We start from the raw sequence: 17,959 nt of genomic DNA on the forward strand, positions 1-17,959 counted from the left end.
AGTGTCAAATAGCCCAGTTGTTGATATATACAAAGTAACTCAAATTAGAATAATTTTGAAATCTCAGATCTATTTAGGACCATCACAAACTTTGTGAGAATACCTAAAGGCTGAGATTTTTCATTTGGAGTGCTTTTGGAAGATTGAGACTGAATTGTTACTCTGAAAGATTAAGTTAGCTTAGCACTGATCTTTGAGTCTAGCCCAGCCACATTTATTGGTTTGGTTTTTCTACATTATTCCTGAAAAAGTTTTTCACCTTAAAATACTCATAACACTTCATGTCTGAAGGCTCTTCCTGTAGAGAAATGTTTAAACATCCCAAAAGTCAAATCTGTGCAGAATGTAAGGTGGGGGGGGGGGGAAGCATTGAGCTTATATATTATTACATATTATATTATATATAAATTATCTGCTACACTGGGAGAAGTTTGAAGAACAAAGTAAAACTTGGAACATAAGAACAAAGCTTTTGTTATGCTTTTCTAATGCTCATCACACAGCTCCTCTGAGCCATCATCTAGCAAGAGTATCAAAAGGGTGGGTGTTCTCTATCAAAAATGGTACAATTCCCAGCCTGCTGCTCTCTGAATTTCCTTTGCAACTGAGCCTTCTTTCTGAGGACTGGGCTTTTACACCTGAAATCAAGAACAGGATTCCTTAGTCATACCCTGAACTGGGCTTTAAACAGAAAAATTTTAGAAACACCAAAGGTCTACAGATGTTTCTCAGTTCCTTAAGAGAAATTGTACTGCACGGTCCTTTACACTGTATTCTGTGAATAATCTGAAGAGTGGGTTCTCCTTAGCAAAGGAATGTTGGCTCATAATCATTTATCTTCAGCTGCTAAACTATTAGAACCTGCTAAAAATCCAGCTAAATCCTGCTAAAAATCTAATGTCCTTTATTAACCTTTGGTTTAAGCAATTTTTGTAATTCTCTGAGGCTGTTCTGAATTAATAATTTATCGATCCTCCATCTGAGGTCTGTCTAAATCTCATCAGAGAGCTGGCATAGGACTGACACAGAACAACCCCAAACTGTTCAGGAATACCTGTCCTGCAAAATGGATATCTTCAGTAACTCCCCTCCCTGTAGAGAAAAGGCAGCTAGGCTAGTTTGTTAGTAATGATTTTTGCCCATCTTTAAAAACTCATTCCAAATCCCACTGAAAGGCACTAAATGGACAGAACATTATTAAGATTATTGAAAGAAAATACCTCCTGTGGCTGTAACTTCTTCCATGAATCACTGTCACAGTTAACATGATAAACTCATTATTATTTCCGACTTCTTGGTATGTAAAGAAGCCAACAGCCTTTTATAAACTAATTTAAATGTCTCCTTAATTGCATTTGAATTTGAATAAATGCCATTTCCTACCTCATGCTCTGAAAGGAAGTCACTCCTGTATACTCTACCCAGAAAGATACATTAGTGCTCAGTCAGAAGCCACAGGAATTATTTTTCAGTAGGCAATTTTATTTTCAGCTACAATTCAGTCCATGTAATATAATGGGCTTTTTTTGTTTAATAAATATTGCATGGTGTACTGTAAAACATAATTTTGAGGATTAGCTACTAAAGATCCTTTCTGTCAAAAAATAAACGTTTCAGGGCACTTGAGACAAAAAGTGCATCACATCACAATACTGTGCTGTGTCATAACAAGTGCTAGTGCCCAAAGTTTGCACAGACATTGTTGGACACACAATAGCTGCTGTTTGCCTTAACAATTGACATATTATTGCAGTTCCACTCATGGCTGCAGTACCAAGATGAGATCCTACAGAAAACCAAATTCTACTTTGCAACACAGACAACTACTTTTTTGCCTCATTTTTTAGGTAAAAGTGAAGAACATTGTACACACAGAAATTACTACAAACATGGTTGTAATACAAAAATAATATTGTGCAATGAAAAACTTTGCTTTTTTCAGTAAAATAATTCAATATTTACAAGTCTAGCTTTACATTAATAAGGAGTTGGTATCTCACAGTCTATGTTATTTCCCCTTTTTGCTGGTAGACATATCTGCAATATTATCCCAGTGCAATGTCTCTTTTCTGCATATTATTAAGAAATCAATAGTCCTTAGTGTCATCTTTTTGTCAAATCTTTGTTTCTTGTGTGTGGGAAATTTCCCTATATGTCAGAATGGTTTATTTTTAATAGTAATTGTAGAAGAATAAACTACTTGGTTATGCTTACTACATAACCAGGATTGGGTCTGATGGCTAGAAAGCCTGCCATTAAAAAAAAAACAAATCAAACCAAAACAAAACCAGATTAAAAAATAAGTAATTTTCATGTTACAGTACAAGTTATTTAGTCCCAAGATTCCAGAGCTGATCAGGGTCACCAGAGAACACAATGTCCATTCTGGAATAAAAAGACTCCTGGGAAACAGTGAAAGAAAATCAGGATTTACAGAAAGAAAAGCAGTAATACATGTGGGCTTTTTGTTCAGACATTTTTTGTGCCAGTATTGACTGAGAGCAACACTGAGATGCAAAGCTATCTTTATCCCTTAATAAATTTCTAATCCCAACTACTATGTGAACTAATGCAAATTTGAAAGCCACAAACAAAAAGAGCAAATCAGCTTGTGACTGCTACGCAGGAGGAAAAGGTCTAATTACCATCTGGAGGAAAGGCAAATATGGTGCAGCATTTGCAAGACATTCTTTCATGTGACTTAACTAATGCTTCCAATATCCATCAGATGGAGGGGGTTCCACAAGTTTTAATAATTTGCTTTGTGTTCATGTACAGTTTTGATCAAATAAATCTTGTTTCAAGTGGAATATAACCTCAAATTGTTAAAATGGCTAGAAGGAATACAGCATTAAAGATAAGAGCAGTAGTATTTAAAAGGATATTATTATTTAAAAAAAAAAAGTATTCTAGATGATTTAGTCCTGTGTAGTTCTGTGAAAAATCATTATAGTCAACACAATAGGGGGAGAGCTTTTACTAGACTAACTACTATACATAAAAAAATGCAACTATCCACCAGTGCAGCTCAGTATTTTGATATTAACTGAAAATCTACATAAAAGGAGCTTTTTCAGTTAAATACAAACCAAAAAGCTGCAGCCTTCTTGAAAAGCTTTATCACGAGGAATCTGAAATTCTTAATTACATTAGTCAATTAATCAAAGAGAATCAGCTATGTAAGTTTCAAGTTGTTGATGCTTCCCATTAAGTCTGAGGTTTGCCTCTTGCTCCCCTACAAAGATACGTCTATTTCTGAATATCAGTCTTGAAGAGGGTTTTCTCACAGATCAACTGGAAGCAATAAGAAAAAAATTTTTTTTGCTATAGGTTCAATGAAATCAACATGTCAAAACTTGAATACTTTTGACATGCCATGTTTCCAAGAAATATTCTTGAACTATTTGTTGAAATATCTGATCCTTATTCAAATTTTGATATTTATATTATTGCTTTTTCTTCTGCCATTTAATTTCAGATAAAAATCTATTCAACAAAACATCACAAATTTAATTGAAAACATTGAGATAATTTGGCAATATTTATATTTGCTCTGTCATCATTCCCAGAAGTGTTGTTGACATCAAGAGAAATGCACTCCAAGAGTTCTGTTGGCAGTGGTGTCTCCATAGATAGGAAGAACTGCCATTATATGTTACCAGGAAAACTCGCCTCACACAGTCAATACTGTGATATCTAAAATGAGGAAAGTGAATTGCCCTATGAAGACACATTTCCCCACTGACTGCTGAAAAAGTATGGCAAATTAAGATTAAACACACAGACTTTTCTGAAACCAAAATTAGATCAATCCTATCCCTAAACATTTTAACACTCTATTTATTTTTTGCAAACATCAAGTAATATCCTTATACGTTGAAGCTTCCAAATGCCACGTTTCTATGGCAATTAACTGGTTCTGCAGTAAGGCATTAAAGAAACCCAAACCATGTAATAAATAGTAGTATACCCAGGTTATTGACAGGAGCCTGGGTATTGATTCTGGCTAATGAGATATGGAAAAGCTCTTGAGTGTCCAACCTCTAGTGTTGTATTTTTTTTCTCTTTATATTATATATGACTGGACTATTCCTGTTACTCATACCATAAAGGCTCATAAAATACCAAGTACAAAACAAAGTCTCGTTTTTGTTCTGTGTAACAGAAAGAGAAGTCTCTAAGACACAGCTCTATCAGAGGCCTTAGCAGTGCTGTGTATGTAGCATGTACAGGACAACCAAGGGATCAGCCAGCAAGGCTCTGGAAAGGCAGATCCTGCCTGACCAACCTGACCTCCCTTTATGAGCAGATGATCCACCCAATGGATGAGGGAAAAGCTGTGGAGTTGTCCACCTGGACTTCAGAAAAGTCTCCAACACTGTCTCCTACAGCATTCTCCTGGAAAATCTGGCAGCCATGATCTGCACAGGGGGTCTCCTTGCTGGCCACAGAACTGCCTGGATGGCCAGGCCAGAACGTGGGGTGAATGGTGTCCCCAGGGACCAGAGCTGGGAACAGTCCTGTTTAACATCTGTGTCTAGGATATGGATGAGGGGATGGAGTGCACCCTCAGTAGTGCACAGACACTAAGCTGGGCAGGAGTGTTGATGTGCTGGAGGCCAGGGAGGCTCTGCAGAAGGATCTGGATAGGTTGAATCAATGAACTGAGGCCAGTGGAGTGAGGCTCACTGACAGGAAGAGCCAGGACCTGCACTTGGGTCACAACAGCCCCAGACAGGGCTACAGGCTGGGACAGAGTGGCTGCAGGGTGGCCCAGAGGAAAAGAACTCAGAAGCACTGGTCAACAGCAGCTGATCATGAGCCAGGAGCTGTCCAGGTGGCCAAGAAGGCCAGTGGCACCCTGGCCTTTATCAGTGACAGTGTGGCCACAGGACCAGGACAGTGATCACCCCCCTGCACTGGTATAACTAGAGTGATCTAGAGGCTACATTGGTTAGAACTGCAATGAGCCCAATGCAGCACAAAGTGTTAACTTTGGGAACAGATCAGAAATGACAGAGCCTATGAAAAAATGAGACCACATAACTGGAAAATATCAATAAAAACACGGGGTACATTGATCAAAGAAAACAGAAAGGACAGTACTGACTGCCAAAGGTGACAGACAGATTAAGATGGATGAAACAAGAATTACACTTGAGATTTAACCACAAACAAGCCACCTGTGACCTTACAGCACTTCAATGAGCTCAATCACCAGGAAGAATTCTGGAGATCAGTGAAAGCATGGGTGGACAGAAAGCCAAGACAACATAAAAATATACCATCAAATATTTTGAAAGAACTGAAGACAGAATGTAGGACTGCAGTGAAAGGGCAATATATGCTGTGAAGAACATATTTCAAATTAAATTTATGAAGTGTTTACTTTCAATTAAAAGAAATTGGAGCAATTTAAAAAAAACAACATAAAGAGGGAGTTAGGAACAGTGGCAAGTAAGTGATTGAGTCAATGAGAAAGACTGGTGATATTAAGCAACAGAAAGTATAAAGCAGACTTCTAATTCACAAAGAGATGAAAATGATTGTCATAGAGTTTACAGCTATTTTAAGTCAGTATATTTGATGCACAATCAAGATAGTTTTATAACATCTTTAGCATCTTCCTCTGACATTTAAAGGAAGCAATGAATTTTCAAAAAGCATTGCTTTAAATTTCTAAAGGAGAAATTTTAATAAAATTCTCTTTCACCTTCTTTATCCACACCATCTGGAAACATTTACAGTTGCTAAAAACTCCTGCTATCAGGAACAAAAGAACCACACACACAAAATCCAGGCTTCATACAGCCTCCTCCAAACCCGAAGTCACAGCAAATTGGGAAGGATTTGCAACTAGCACTTAACCTTCTCCTTATGGAGTTTATTTTTAGGATTGAGTGACAAGATGTAACATCAAATTGAAAGGATAAGGAAAAAAAATAGATGCTTTCATTTTCATAGATCCTGGTTTTATCTTCAATTACTTGTTCAAGAGTTAGAAAGAAAGTTAAAAGCAAAGCCTTATCACTAGATTGAGTGCTCCTTTCTTGTGCCAGACTTTCATCTTATATTTTCAATGTTATATGAATTAAAAGCTCCCTGGAACAGGAAGACTGTTTATGCAAGTCTAAAGCAACACATATGCAGAACCTGTTACTGTTCAGTTATTGGTAGGATGGCATGAAGGCTCTGCTCTGAGCAAGCCTCTTTTGTTACACCCAAACTGACACAGGACAGAGATGCTGTGTGTGAACTGTGCACAGCCCAGAGTTTATCAGCAGAGCTGAGGCACAACCAGGCCCTGCTATCCCAGCCCAACTTCACTCGTGCACATATAACTGAGGAAATTTTCTTTTAGTTCTGCATCTTTCCAGTTATTACAAACTTTAAATTCACACATAAACATCTTCCACCCTCGCTCCATTGCAATTAACTCTGAGACTAAAGAAAAGATAATCCTGCCTAAATATAAGGAATTCATGATTTGGATTTGATTTGGATTCCTTTTTTATCCCTATCCTCTGTCAAAGTCAGTTTAAATAAACCTACAGAAATTAGTCCCAAAGCACTTTTTATCCAACAGAAAGCAAGTTAAAATTAAAATATTAAATTACAAACATTAACGAAAATTATTATTTAAGCCATCATTGTATTTTAATATCCACACCAAAGCTATCATCCCACCTGAAGGGGCAAAGAAAAATCATAGACAGGAAAAAGATATTGAACTTTAAAAATTAAGATACGAGAAGCTACGTTGCTGCTGGTAACACTGTCTTTACTATTGCATTTAATTCAAACTATCTGAATGAAACTTGCATAGGAACCAGATCACAGAAGATGAAATAGCTCCTTTGGACTGCAGTTGTTTCTTGGTTTTGCCCCCACACACAAAAAAAATCTTGGTTTTAACACCTTTCTTAAGTCTTACCTTTTGTGGCCAAGCTGTCAGTACAAAGGACCCACAAAGCCCAATACAATTTTTGAAAAACAAACGCTGATTAATACAACAAATCAAGAATAAGAGCACTTGAAAGGCTCTCTATTCATTGGGTGGGACTAGCCGTGAAACTGATTTTATACAGTTTAAAGAAATTGACTCATGACAGAACACTGCTGTTCGATTGATAAACGCATTGTGTCAGGGGCATCTCAATGCCTCACTATTATTACTGAACTTACACACGGACTATCCTCCTTATATAGCAAACCATTGTCACGGCAATAAAACGGTCTGGGGAATGATGCACACCAGAGGCTTGATCTTCAGAAGCTCATCACGCAGCTTAAATCAATGGCAATTGCAGGCACGCAGGTTCATCCGAGGATAGGGCATTAGACGGTTTTCCCCGGGTGTTCGGTGTCAGACTCTCCGAGGCCTCACACGCCGCAGCCGCTGCTGGCTGAGCTCCGCCCGCCGCGGCCCGAGCGCGGCTCCTGCGCTATTGCCCCGGTCCAGGCAGCGGAAACGCCGCTCGCTTTCGAGCGAGCAACCGCCCCGCATTTGGCGGCGGGTACACAACACAACTATTAAAATACAATTGTACTTCAGGGTGAGGAAGGAATCATTTGTGGGAAGAGAAGGTTGTGAGATAAGGAAATTCAGGCCTGTCCCAGTGATTAAATAAGATACCGGAGATACCAAACGGGCAGCACAAGAACATCACACCCTGCTATGACACAAGATAAACCAGTAGCAGGTCTGGGGACAACACCGGGCCGCAAACAAAATTAAAACCCTTCCAACAGCGTCTTTTGCTATCAACTTTCCTCGGAGCTCCACGCCCAAGCTGAAGCCCCCGGGAGGCACTGCCTGCCCACACAGCGCTCCTGACACAGGGCCAGCCCCTCACGGCCCTTGGGCTCCCGCGGCGGCACGGGGGACTCAGGGCACCAGCCAGCACGGAGGGGAAGCTGTTCCCCGTCCAGGGAACATCACCCGCCGCCACAGGGCCGGGGACACCCCTCCTGCACGGCACAGCGGAGCGGCAGGGACAGGCGCGGGCTGTCCCTCGGGATCAGAGGATAAAGGGTCCCTCTGGCACACGCCGGTCCCGTAAGGGCACACAGCGGACTACAGGGAAGCAGGACAGAGGAAGAGGCGAGCAATCGATCCTCACGCCAGTGCTGCCGTCCTGCTCTGAGGTACGGGGGAGGGAAGCGCCCCCCTCCATCTTGAGCCCGACACCGACTTACCCGCCCGGAGCCTCCGCGCGCTCCTATTGGCTGGGGCCGCCGCGGCCGCGTCACGTGGGTAGGCCAAGCCCCGCCTCTTCCCCTCGCCTGTGCCGGGGGTTCGAGCCGTTGGCGGGGGAGGGCTGCGCGCGTGCCGCCGGTGCGGCGCGTGCGCACGCGCGGGGGAAAAGGGGGAGCGGCGGGGGCGCGCGTGCGCCGGCGGCGGAGCGGCGGGAGGGGCGCGAGGCGGTTCCGGGAGCGCGGGAAGGGGGCGGGAGCGCGGGGCGCACGCGCCGGCGGCGGGCGGGAGCGAGGGCGGAGGGGGCCGAGGGGGCGGAGGTGCCGCCGGTGCCGCCCCGCAGGAAGCGGAGCCGCCCGGGCCCCGCTCCGCGAGACGGCCAGGGTGCGAGCGAGTGGAAGAGAGGCCGGCAGCGAGGCGTCATTTTCCGCCGTTGTGCCACGCCGGGACTCCGCTGCGCGAGGACACCGGCCGGGAGCCTGGAGCGGGGCAGCCTCCGCGCCTCCCCGCATCCGCCCCGTCCTGCGAGGCGGGACGCGACCGCTCCCGCTGCCCGGCGCGCATCAGCTGCCCCCTCCCAGCGGAGCCGTGACCCCTCCTCCGGCTCCGCCGCCGCCCGTCCCGGGGAGGGAGCCCGGCACTTGTTGCTGCCGCGATGGTGACCGGCCCGGCCGAGTAGGGACCGCCGAGCCCGTCGGGGGGAGCAGCGCCGAGCCCGGCCCCGCACGGGGCATCGCGGGGTGCTGTCTTCCCGCAGCGCTTCCCGGGCGACGCCAAGACTTTGGTCTCCGCGTGGGAATCGCGTTCGGCATCGGAGCCCGCGCCAGGTGGTCCCGGCGGGCACAGGGGGCACCGCCGCCCGCCCCGTCCCTCGGTTGCAGCCAAAATGTCCTTCTTCAACTTTCGCAAGATCTTCAAGCTGGGCGGCGAGAAGAAGAAGAAACAATACGAGCACGTCAAGAGGGATTTGAACCCTGAGGAGTTCTGGGAAATCATCGGAGAGCTGGGCGATGGTGCTTTCGGTAAAGTGTTCAAGGTAAGGGCGGGCAGCGCGGGTCGCTTGTGTTGCTCATAGCTGAGAGATGACTCGGAGCGTTGCCTCTGCCTCCAGCGCTGCCCCCGGCTCCCTGTCTGCCGGCTCCCTCCGCTCGGGATTCCTGCCGGCAGCGCCGAGTTCGGCAGCACTCGGCTGGGGCGCTGAGCGCTGCGGGGGGACGCGGCCGGGGCAGAGCGGGGGATCCCGGCGCCTCTCGGCCACGGAGCCTCGTGAAACTAAAGATAGAAAAGACCTATTAGGTCATTGTCCCGCCTTCTGCTCCACCCTGCCCGCTGCTGGATTGCTCACTTCTCTGTGTTTTGGGTTTCTTTGGGACTCGCGTACACTATGGTTCCTAACCTTACAAAGACTGCATTTTCTTAGATCCGAAGTTCATACTTTTTTTTTTTTTTTTTTTTCTCCCTATATAGAAAGCACGCCATGAACACTAAAACTGACTTTTGTGCTTCATGTGTAGTGTACAGAGCCAGGCTGTTGTCGCTTTAATGGGCATTCTCCCATCTTGTTCCGTGTGGAGTTGAATTAAATAGCTGTGTTCTCTTGGCTTTCCCTGAGTGGCGGAATTCATGTGTTGGATCTCTTAACTTCTCTCAGTTGTTTGCTCTTTAAAACTTTAAGTGCGCTTGTACAAGTAGGGTTTTTAAGGTTGCTTATCTAGAATTTATCAAGCCAAGTAGACTATAATGGCATAGATAGTGTTTGACAAGGCTTTAGCTTTCAGGAAAATCTTCAACTACGTTGCCTCTTTCTAAAAGGGTGTTAATGCTTCATGTTTGGTTTACGGATAGCATGGAAAAAACATCCTGATGTATAAGCATGAGAACTTGGGAACTGACGTGAATTGAAGCTCTGGAGCAGGTTCTGGAGGCTTAAGAAAAAATAGCACGAGAGGATGGCATTTACAGCGTTTCTGAGAGCTAATTCGGTCAAGAAACATTTATATTTAGAGTATTGCATTTGAGAGTTTAGGAGATCTGGGTACTCATGAAACTTGTGCTATTTTTGGTATAAATTATTTTGGGTTTCTATTGTACTGTGGTGATATCACCTGTTTGTAAATTTGAGCAGAAGTGCCAGAGTAAGTTCAGAATGTTAGGTGGGGTCATTTCACCCAAGGAATTTGTGTTAATGTTCTATATTAAGAACGTTTATTTATTTAGATGATGGTGTAATACACAGTCTAGATGGTGGTTCTCATGTCATTTTTGAAGATTAGAGTTTTGTTTATTTTTTAAATGGCTATGAATATGTCTGAAGTTGCTCTATCCAAAGTTGCTCACCACAAAAACAACATCTCTAACAGCGCTTGCAGAGTATTGAAGTTTTAATCGGGGCTTCATAGTGGAGTTTTTATTCCCATTTTTCTGAATATATGCCTTACATATAATACTAAACGTGTTTTCCCCCACGTGCACTTCCCCTCCCATCCTCAAGCCTCTTCTCACTTCATCTGTAGGCATGTCTGTATTAGCAATAGTAGTTGAGGAAGGTGTCTGAGCAAGGCAGCTGGTAAAATTTGCATTTCAGTGTACTCTGTACACAAACAGGAGAATGTTTTCCACTTGGATGTCATTTTTCACTTCGAGATTTATTTCTGACTGAAATGACAGAGTTCACTGCAGAAATTGATCATAGGCAGAATTACTCATGGTTATTCTGGTCAACTTGTTGAAATTGGCCCTTTATATGAATTAACAGGCGGCATTTCTGAAAAAAGTTTCTCATTTAATAAAAAGAAGTAGATTACTTCCTGTGTTCATCAACATTCTTTTTGTTTCCATTTATTTTGAGAAGGAGGCTTACACACAGACACAAACTGTACTTGTGTTCCATTACCTGAGTGTGCTTCCCAAGAAACAGCATGGAAATCAGGAAAGGTGTGTTAGGTTGCTCTTTCATGGATATACACCTCAAATGAGAAGCTGCAGGAATAGACATTTGGTTCCTTCTCAAATTTTGAATTCAAAACTGTAAGCCAGAACAAAGCTCTCAAGAATGCTTGAAGACTTTGTCTTTAGGTAATGGTAGTGTGGGGGTTGGGGTTTTCATTTCATGTAATGGATTTTGTTTTATTTGCCAATCCCCCATCACCCTAGTATCAGTTATATTTGCCAAAAGTACATTTGCCTTTGTTTAAGATCTTAGGATCTGTGTGTGACAGCATTTTGGCAGATGTATGTTAAAATGGAATTGCCACATAAATAAGTCTTTGTATACTTTGAATTTCTAAAAAGTAGGTTAGATTGGTTACATGCTATGATTTCCCATGGAGAGGTAATTGGTTTAGTTGTGCAACTGATCTTCTGAACAAAATGTCAAATATTTAAATAAACTCAAAAACAACTAAATTATTCTGACAGAACTGGGAAGCCTCGCTGATTAAATTATTTACTTAAAAATGCTGTCCAGTGAAAATTAATTTTGTGTATAGAAGTCTTAAGGTCATTGAAAACTTGTGATTCATTCCCCTTCTTTGCAATCAAGTACAAGGATCTTGCTTATTTTTTTACTACCTTAGCTGAATTTCTAGAAGAACTTAATTCCTTTGAAGCTGTTTGTTGCAGCGTTCTAAGGCTTTCTGAGTTCTGACAATTCATACATTTGTATTCACAGACTTCTTAGTAATGTTTAGAAATAGTGTTTCAATGCTATTGCAAGTCTCTTGTGATGAGAGGAGCTCTGTAATTGCAGATTACTGATGGCAAAGGTTTATAGCCGTGTAGGACTATTTATTCTGGCCCTTTTCAGGCTCTTCAAAGGGGCCACTTTCAGGCTGTTTTCTTTTCTCTCTTGGCTAATGAATAATGGTGTGGTTTTCTGTCCTTATACAATTTATAGATCCTTGCGGTACTTCAGTGTCAGGTGATGGCCCTTGAAGAGAATTTCGAGTTTCCTGATGATAGAATTTTTTTTCCAGTCTCTTTCATGTGCTTTTCATGGATTATTTAGAATTACTGAGTGGACTGCTAGAGTTCTGACAGACACTGGAGACGCATAATATTAGCACTGGAGGCTGATTTCAACTTTGAAATTTGGCAGTCAGACACAACCCCTAAAAGAGGGACAGTCTGAGACTGCTCTTGATTTGATCAAGTTAAGTGCCCTGAGAAAACATGAGCTCTTATTGTAATTATAATCAGTTTGCTTTAGAAAGTAGTTACATTATTATATCATGTTGCTGTATTGTGTTCTAGTACTCTATTGTGTCAAATCGCAATTCTGTGCAAATTGTAAATATTGTTCAAGGTAGATCAGTGTGTTAATGACTTTCATCAGCTTTAAACTACTTTCTGAATTCCCAGAAGTAAATGTTCAGATGATGTGAAAACAGACCTTTCAAATGCCTGATGTGATCTGTGGCTTTTTCTTGCTACAGATAACTGCATTTTTATTAATGATGTTTATCTTTCTCAGTTAACTTTTTGAAATAAAAAGTCTTGGGCCTGTATTTCAGTAAAATTTGCCAGCCTCTTTTGTCAGTGAGAACACTGTACATTCATATAGAAGACTTAGATTGCAGAAAGGCATTTTCATAGTGTCTAGTTGTTGTCATCTCTGAGCCCTTTACTGGAGGATACTCCTCCAAGAAATTAAGGTACTTTTTGCCATGATTATGATTAATATGGATACCATCTGCACAAGTGTACTAATTTTAAGTCTTCTGTGGGAACAGATTCTATAGAGTAAAACATATGTGGCACTATACAATATAAGACAGAGTATCTATATGGTATGTGTATATAGAGATAGTATACAGTGTATATCTGTTTTAATTGTTATTACCGAATCCTTTGGACTTGTCTGGCTTTGAATTTCATTCACACTTTATTTGAACTGGAGTGTTTGGCCCCTTTAGAGTATCTCATTCATTACACTAAATCTAAGATGTTGGAAGCATTGTTTATACAGAATTCTCATAGGAGTTCAGAAAATGAAAACTTCATATGAAGTTACTAGCACAAGTTTTCCAGCTTTGAGCAATTAATTGGTACTTGGTTTAAAAAAATCTGTTTTTTCTTTAGGTTCAGAGAAGAAATTTTGTGGGAGCTGATAACCATAATCATGGTGAACAGCATTACCCAATTGCATTATCTTCTGACAAGTATAACTACATTAAGTGTTCATGTTTACTTGTGTTGGCAGTAGTGGCCAGTACCAGCTCATCTCTGACTGGTACTTTTGACAGCAATGTTTTTTGAAGTCAAATAATCCAATGGTGTTGCTTCATTTAAGTTAAGCTTTTGTATTTTAAACCATCTTACCTATAATGTACCTGTATGACTTACAGGATAGCTTGGTTTTGCCCTAATGTCTTCTGCAGCAGGTAGAAACAAATAGAATTTTTAAGTAGTGATTTAATAAGAGTGGACCAATTATATAATTTAATGATTATGTGTTCTTAATTCCTTTTCATGTTTAAATATGAACTGACTGCTGGTAGCTGATTAGAAGTACTTTTTTGTGTACCACAATCATAATTACTTATTTTCTAATCCTAGAGAATGCATTAATTAGTCTGACCTATAAACAAGTTAAGGCCAGAACAAGGAGAATTTATACTTTCTAATTTCTTTGGTCTTACAGCACATTGTTCTGTACACAGAAATATCCACAAGTTGGATATTTCAACTTGAGGTTATCCAGATGATAGTAATGTATCATGCTGCTTCCTGGGGTGGATATCTTTTACATCTGTAACCTAGGAATCCCAGGAACAGATTTTGACCACTTAATATCTAAGCTCGATGCACAGATAGGTTTTGTTTTTTCTACTCTTTATCTTTTTACTTATGTGGTGTCATTAGTTCCACTAATTCTTTAGAAGAATTTGGTAGAGCTGTTGAAATTTTCTGGACATTCCTTTGTGAATCGTGTAGTTCCCTGTGGAATGCTGTTGCTTGAGTTTGTCTGAAGTTCTGCATGTTTGGTACTAGTTAGAAGATAAATTCATATTTTAAAGTTTCCAGTCAAACAGTGTTTCACAAACAGGTTTCATGTGTGACTCTGCCATGAGCCCAGACCTGGACAGAAGTATCAGGTGAAAATATTCTAAATTGAAGTTCAATGCAGAATGAATCAGTGGTGCTGAACTCTTGGCAATTTTGATTAAAATTGTTTACTGTACCAAATATGTTTTCTTCTAATTTATTTTCATTCATAATTGACTATATAAGTTGACCTCTCATTAAACTGGACCAGTAAAATGCTGCAGTTGCCCTCAGGAGATCTGAATTAATAATATTCTCTTAAGTGCTATGTTGCTTTGTTTAGCCATTGAGGCATTAGTAGATAGAGGAGATATGAGAGTTGATTTACTCTCAAGAGAGTAATATATAAGGTGCCATATGAAATTTTGAATATTTAGTCTGAGTTAAATAGAACTGAAACTTTGCTTAAAGCTTGCTCTGAACAGTAATCTCTGTAAAAGTAGCCTGAGTATGGTAGGGCTGCTGTGAATGGTGAAAAAAAGATGCATGACAGTTTGTGGAAGGCAAATGATTGTAATCTTGCTGATCAGTTTGGTGACTTGCCCTACAGTGCTATCTTTATTTTCACACTATTGCAGTTTTAGCCTGATTAGAAGATGCCAGATAAGGAAAAGGCAGTATTGCTGTTTTAAACTCTGGGAAATCTGTCAAGGGGAAAGCTTTACAGAGCTCTTTACACCTATTGTCACTCCAGCTGAGTTTGGGAGGAAATGGTAGTGCCAGAAAGTCATCTGTAAATTGTAGATTGAGATAGCTTTCTTAAATGAAATGGCCACTTGTTAGTAACTTTTCCTTTTTATCTGTAGCAAGGAGATATTCAAAAGGAGCATAGCACACGTCTCTCACTTTTTGGAGATATTTGCATCACTTGGCTTGAAATCAGCATCACAATACTTAACTTATGAGTAATGTATTGTCTGTCTGTTGCATTTGGAACTGAAACTACAGACAAGTTTGTGGAGGATAATTATAGAATGCTTAGGATCAGTTTTTGGTAAGGCAGTCATCTCTTCCAAGGTGTGAGCATAGTTATGTAAACTGTTTAAAACTCTTAAGTAAATAGGAAATCATTATTTGATTTTATTCTTTTTTTTTTTTTTTTTTTTTTTTTTTTTTAATGTCAACTGATATATCATATTTCCTAGCTAACTGTTTGTGTAACTGTTTGGACTGTGATTTCTTGTCTGGAAAGTAAAATTTCAGATTGCAGGCATAAGCTAAATATGTTTGTTTCAAGTCAAATAGATTGAAGAATGAAGCTTCTTTAAACTGTTCTGACTTGGTGAAATAATTCTTCTATCTGAAGTCACATTCAGTCCTTTTAATTAAATAATTTTGCTATGGGTTTTGGGAGGTGGGGGGGGGTTGTTGGATTTTGGCATTTGTTGATGGTTTTGTAGACAATATGGTTAAACCTTTAATCACTGGCAGGGACCTCCAGAACTACAATCCTCCAAGCAGTAATACAGTCCAGTGTTGCAGAGCAATATTTGGAAAATTTATTTTGGTAATGACTCAAATTTCAGTTTTGACCACCCTGTAAACAGTATTTTAGAAATAATTTGTTTGGTTTGTATTTGCAAATACCCCAACCCCCAGTTTTGGATCTCTTTTTATTTTTTGTCATTGTTTAAATTGAATGTGCCTGTGAATTCTATGTTTCATGGACCATGACCCACATTTTGACAATCTCCTAAGATTGTAAACATAATTTTCCTTCAATGACAGTTGTGTCTGTGTTCAAGAGGAGTCTATAATTAAACTCTCTGATTTGAGATTTTAAATACATTCCTTGAGACCCTGGTGGCTGATGTGTCATTTATAAATACCTTTTCAGTCTTTACTTCTTTATGCTTCCCCAATAACCTTTAATTATATTCAGAGTATACACAGAGTTGACAAATTCATAGTGTCTCACCTCTTTTGCCTATTGTCTTATTTTACAGTAGCTGCCAAATTACCCAACTACAATGCTTGTGCTATCTTTTCTTTTGATACTGTTTGGATTGTTCCAGTTTTCTATGTTTAGTGATGGAAAAGCCATGAAATTTGCAGTTAGAAAATAAAGCAGATGGAATTAATAGCACAGAAAGCGGATTGATTTAATAGTACAGGGTAAAAAAAAGTGGTGTTTTATAGTTTTCTCCAAAACCATATAAAATACCCTTTCTAGTTCATTTTTAATGACTTTATAACATGATTACAGTATGGAATGCTTGAAACAAATTTTAAGTCTCAGATATATCTCGAATATTTCATGTGGAAACAGTTTTTCCACTCAAAAATGGGAAGGAATTTTTCAGAGAGAAAGAAGACCTAGTACTTGTGGAATATGTTTGCAGGATGTCAGGCAATAAAAGTTGTATTAGTAATATTCAGTAAAAGCTAGTAGGCTACCTCAGACCACTTTGTAGTGGTATTCACACTTCAACAAAATGAAGGCTTTACTGGAAATGTTAATTTTCCACTGGCATTTCAGATTTTCTGTTGAATATGCACTATATTTATGATACAAACCAACTGAAGTATATGCAGCAGAAGATTTACCTAAAGCAAAAAAAAAAAAAAATTGCAATAAAACAGTAATGTAAGATTCTTTTAATATTAAATTCAGCTGCTTAAACTGCCATACTTCGTTTTAGGACAATATGGCATTTCTTGAAGGAGTTCTCACTGTATGTAAAAGCAAGTTACAATATTAAAGTTATAGATTTGTCCTTGGGTTTTTTTTGGGTTTTTTTGGGTTTTTTTTGTTTGTTTGTTTGTTTGTTTTGTTTTGGGGTTTTTTTTGTTTCTCTGTTCAGTTTTTTGTTTTAGCTTTTTTTAAACTATTTTGGAAGACTGGATTTTTCAGTATTTTGTGGGATTGCATGTGTGTATATAGAGAGATTAATGTAAGACAGCTAAGAAGCTATGAGTGAGACACAAAGTATTTCCCTTCTACCTTGCATGTTTATATTTTTTTGCCATTTTCTAATTAGGTGATTGCCTATAGCCTAGGGCAAGAAATTGCTCAAACCTAGACTCATTCTTGAATCAAGTTCCACACAAAATGTAGCTTTAAAACTATTGTGGCTCTTTGAGGCATGCTATTCTGTGATATGATTTTCAAATTGTACTTAATTTTCTGTGGAGAAGAACATGAAGAAGTGAAAAAGTAAGACCATATTGCAATAGTCAAATCAATTTATTGATTACTGTTTAAAATTTGCTGAATCTCTTGTTACTACAGAGAACTGGCTGTTACACTGAAGTTTCCATCCTGAAAATTTGTTGTTTCAGAAAAATTGAAAACAAAGGATGCCATAGTGAATAAATAAACTTTATTATTTTCAGGAAAAATTTGTCTGAAGTTGCAATAATGCAGTTATTCAAAATTAGTGGGTGAACAGAAAGTGAAGTTTTTTGTAGGGGAACCATTACCCCAGAACTGAAATCATGCCTAGATCACAGTTGGTTTATTTGGTATGGAAGCAATGGTGAATCCCCATCCTAAGGCAGAATTGGGTTTTAATCCTTCTAATTTAGTAATGACTGGGAGAAGACTGTTCCTTTGCTTTCTTCATTTCTCTTTGAATGGCATTTTAGATCTGAGACTTTGTTGTCTCAGGAGACTTCTCAGGAACTGGGTTTTGTCTCTCGAAATGTTTAGTCACTGCTGTGATTCAGAAAGTGTTCTGAGGAAGGTTACTGTAACTCTGTCAATGATACTGTAGT

At 40.0% G+C, this 17,959-nt stretch overlaps 2 protein-coding genes across 5 annotated transcripts in view; one reads left to right on the forward strand and one right to left on the reverse strand.

The window, feature by feature from the left end:
- Positions 1 to 8,360, reverse strand: part of STN1 (STN1 subunit of CST complex) — a 43,390-nt gene extending 35,030 nt beyond the window's left edge. Inside the window, exon 1 of the mRNA XM_079312078.1 lies at positions 8,200 to 8,360. The gene's annotated coding sequence lies outside the window, so the exon portion shown is untranslated. The remainder of the gene's footprint in view (positions 1 to 8,199) is intronic.
- Positions 8,361 to 8,475: 115 nt separating this feature from the next.
- Positions 8,476 to 17,959, forward strand: part of SLK (STE20 like kinase) — a 49,672-nt gene continuing 40,188 nt past the window's right edge. For 3 of the 4 annotated variants that reach the window (XM_079312058.1, XM_079312060.1, XM_079312061.1), the window contains exon 1: positions 8,476 to 9,233. In XM_079312058.1, the coding sequence (XP_079168184.1) occupies positions 9,084 to 9,233 (150 nt within the window). In that variant the 5' untranslated portion in view covers positions 8,476 to 9,083. The remainder of the gene's footprint in view (positions 9,234 to 17,959) is intronic. The other variant, XM_079312059.1, reaches the window with a different exon arrangement.

Source organism: Erithacus rubecula (genome assembly GCF_903797595.1).
Source record: "Erithacus rubecula genome assembly, chromosome: 9".
In the NCBI taxonomy this organism is placed as follows: domain Eukaryota; kingdom Metazoa; phylum Chordata; class Aves; order Passeriformes; family Muscicapidae; genus Erithacus; species Erithacus rubecula.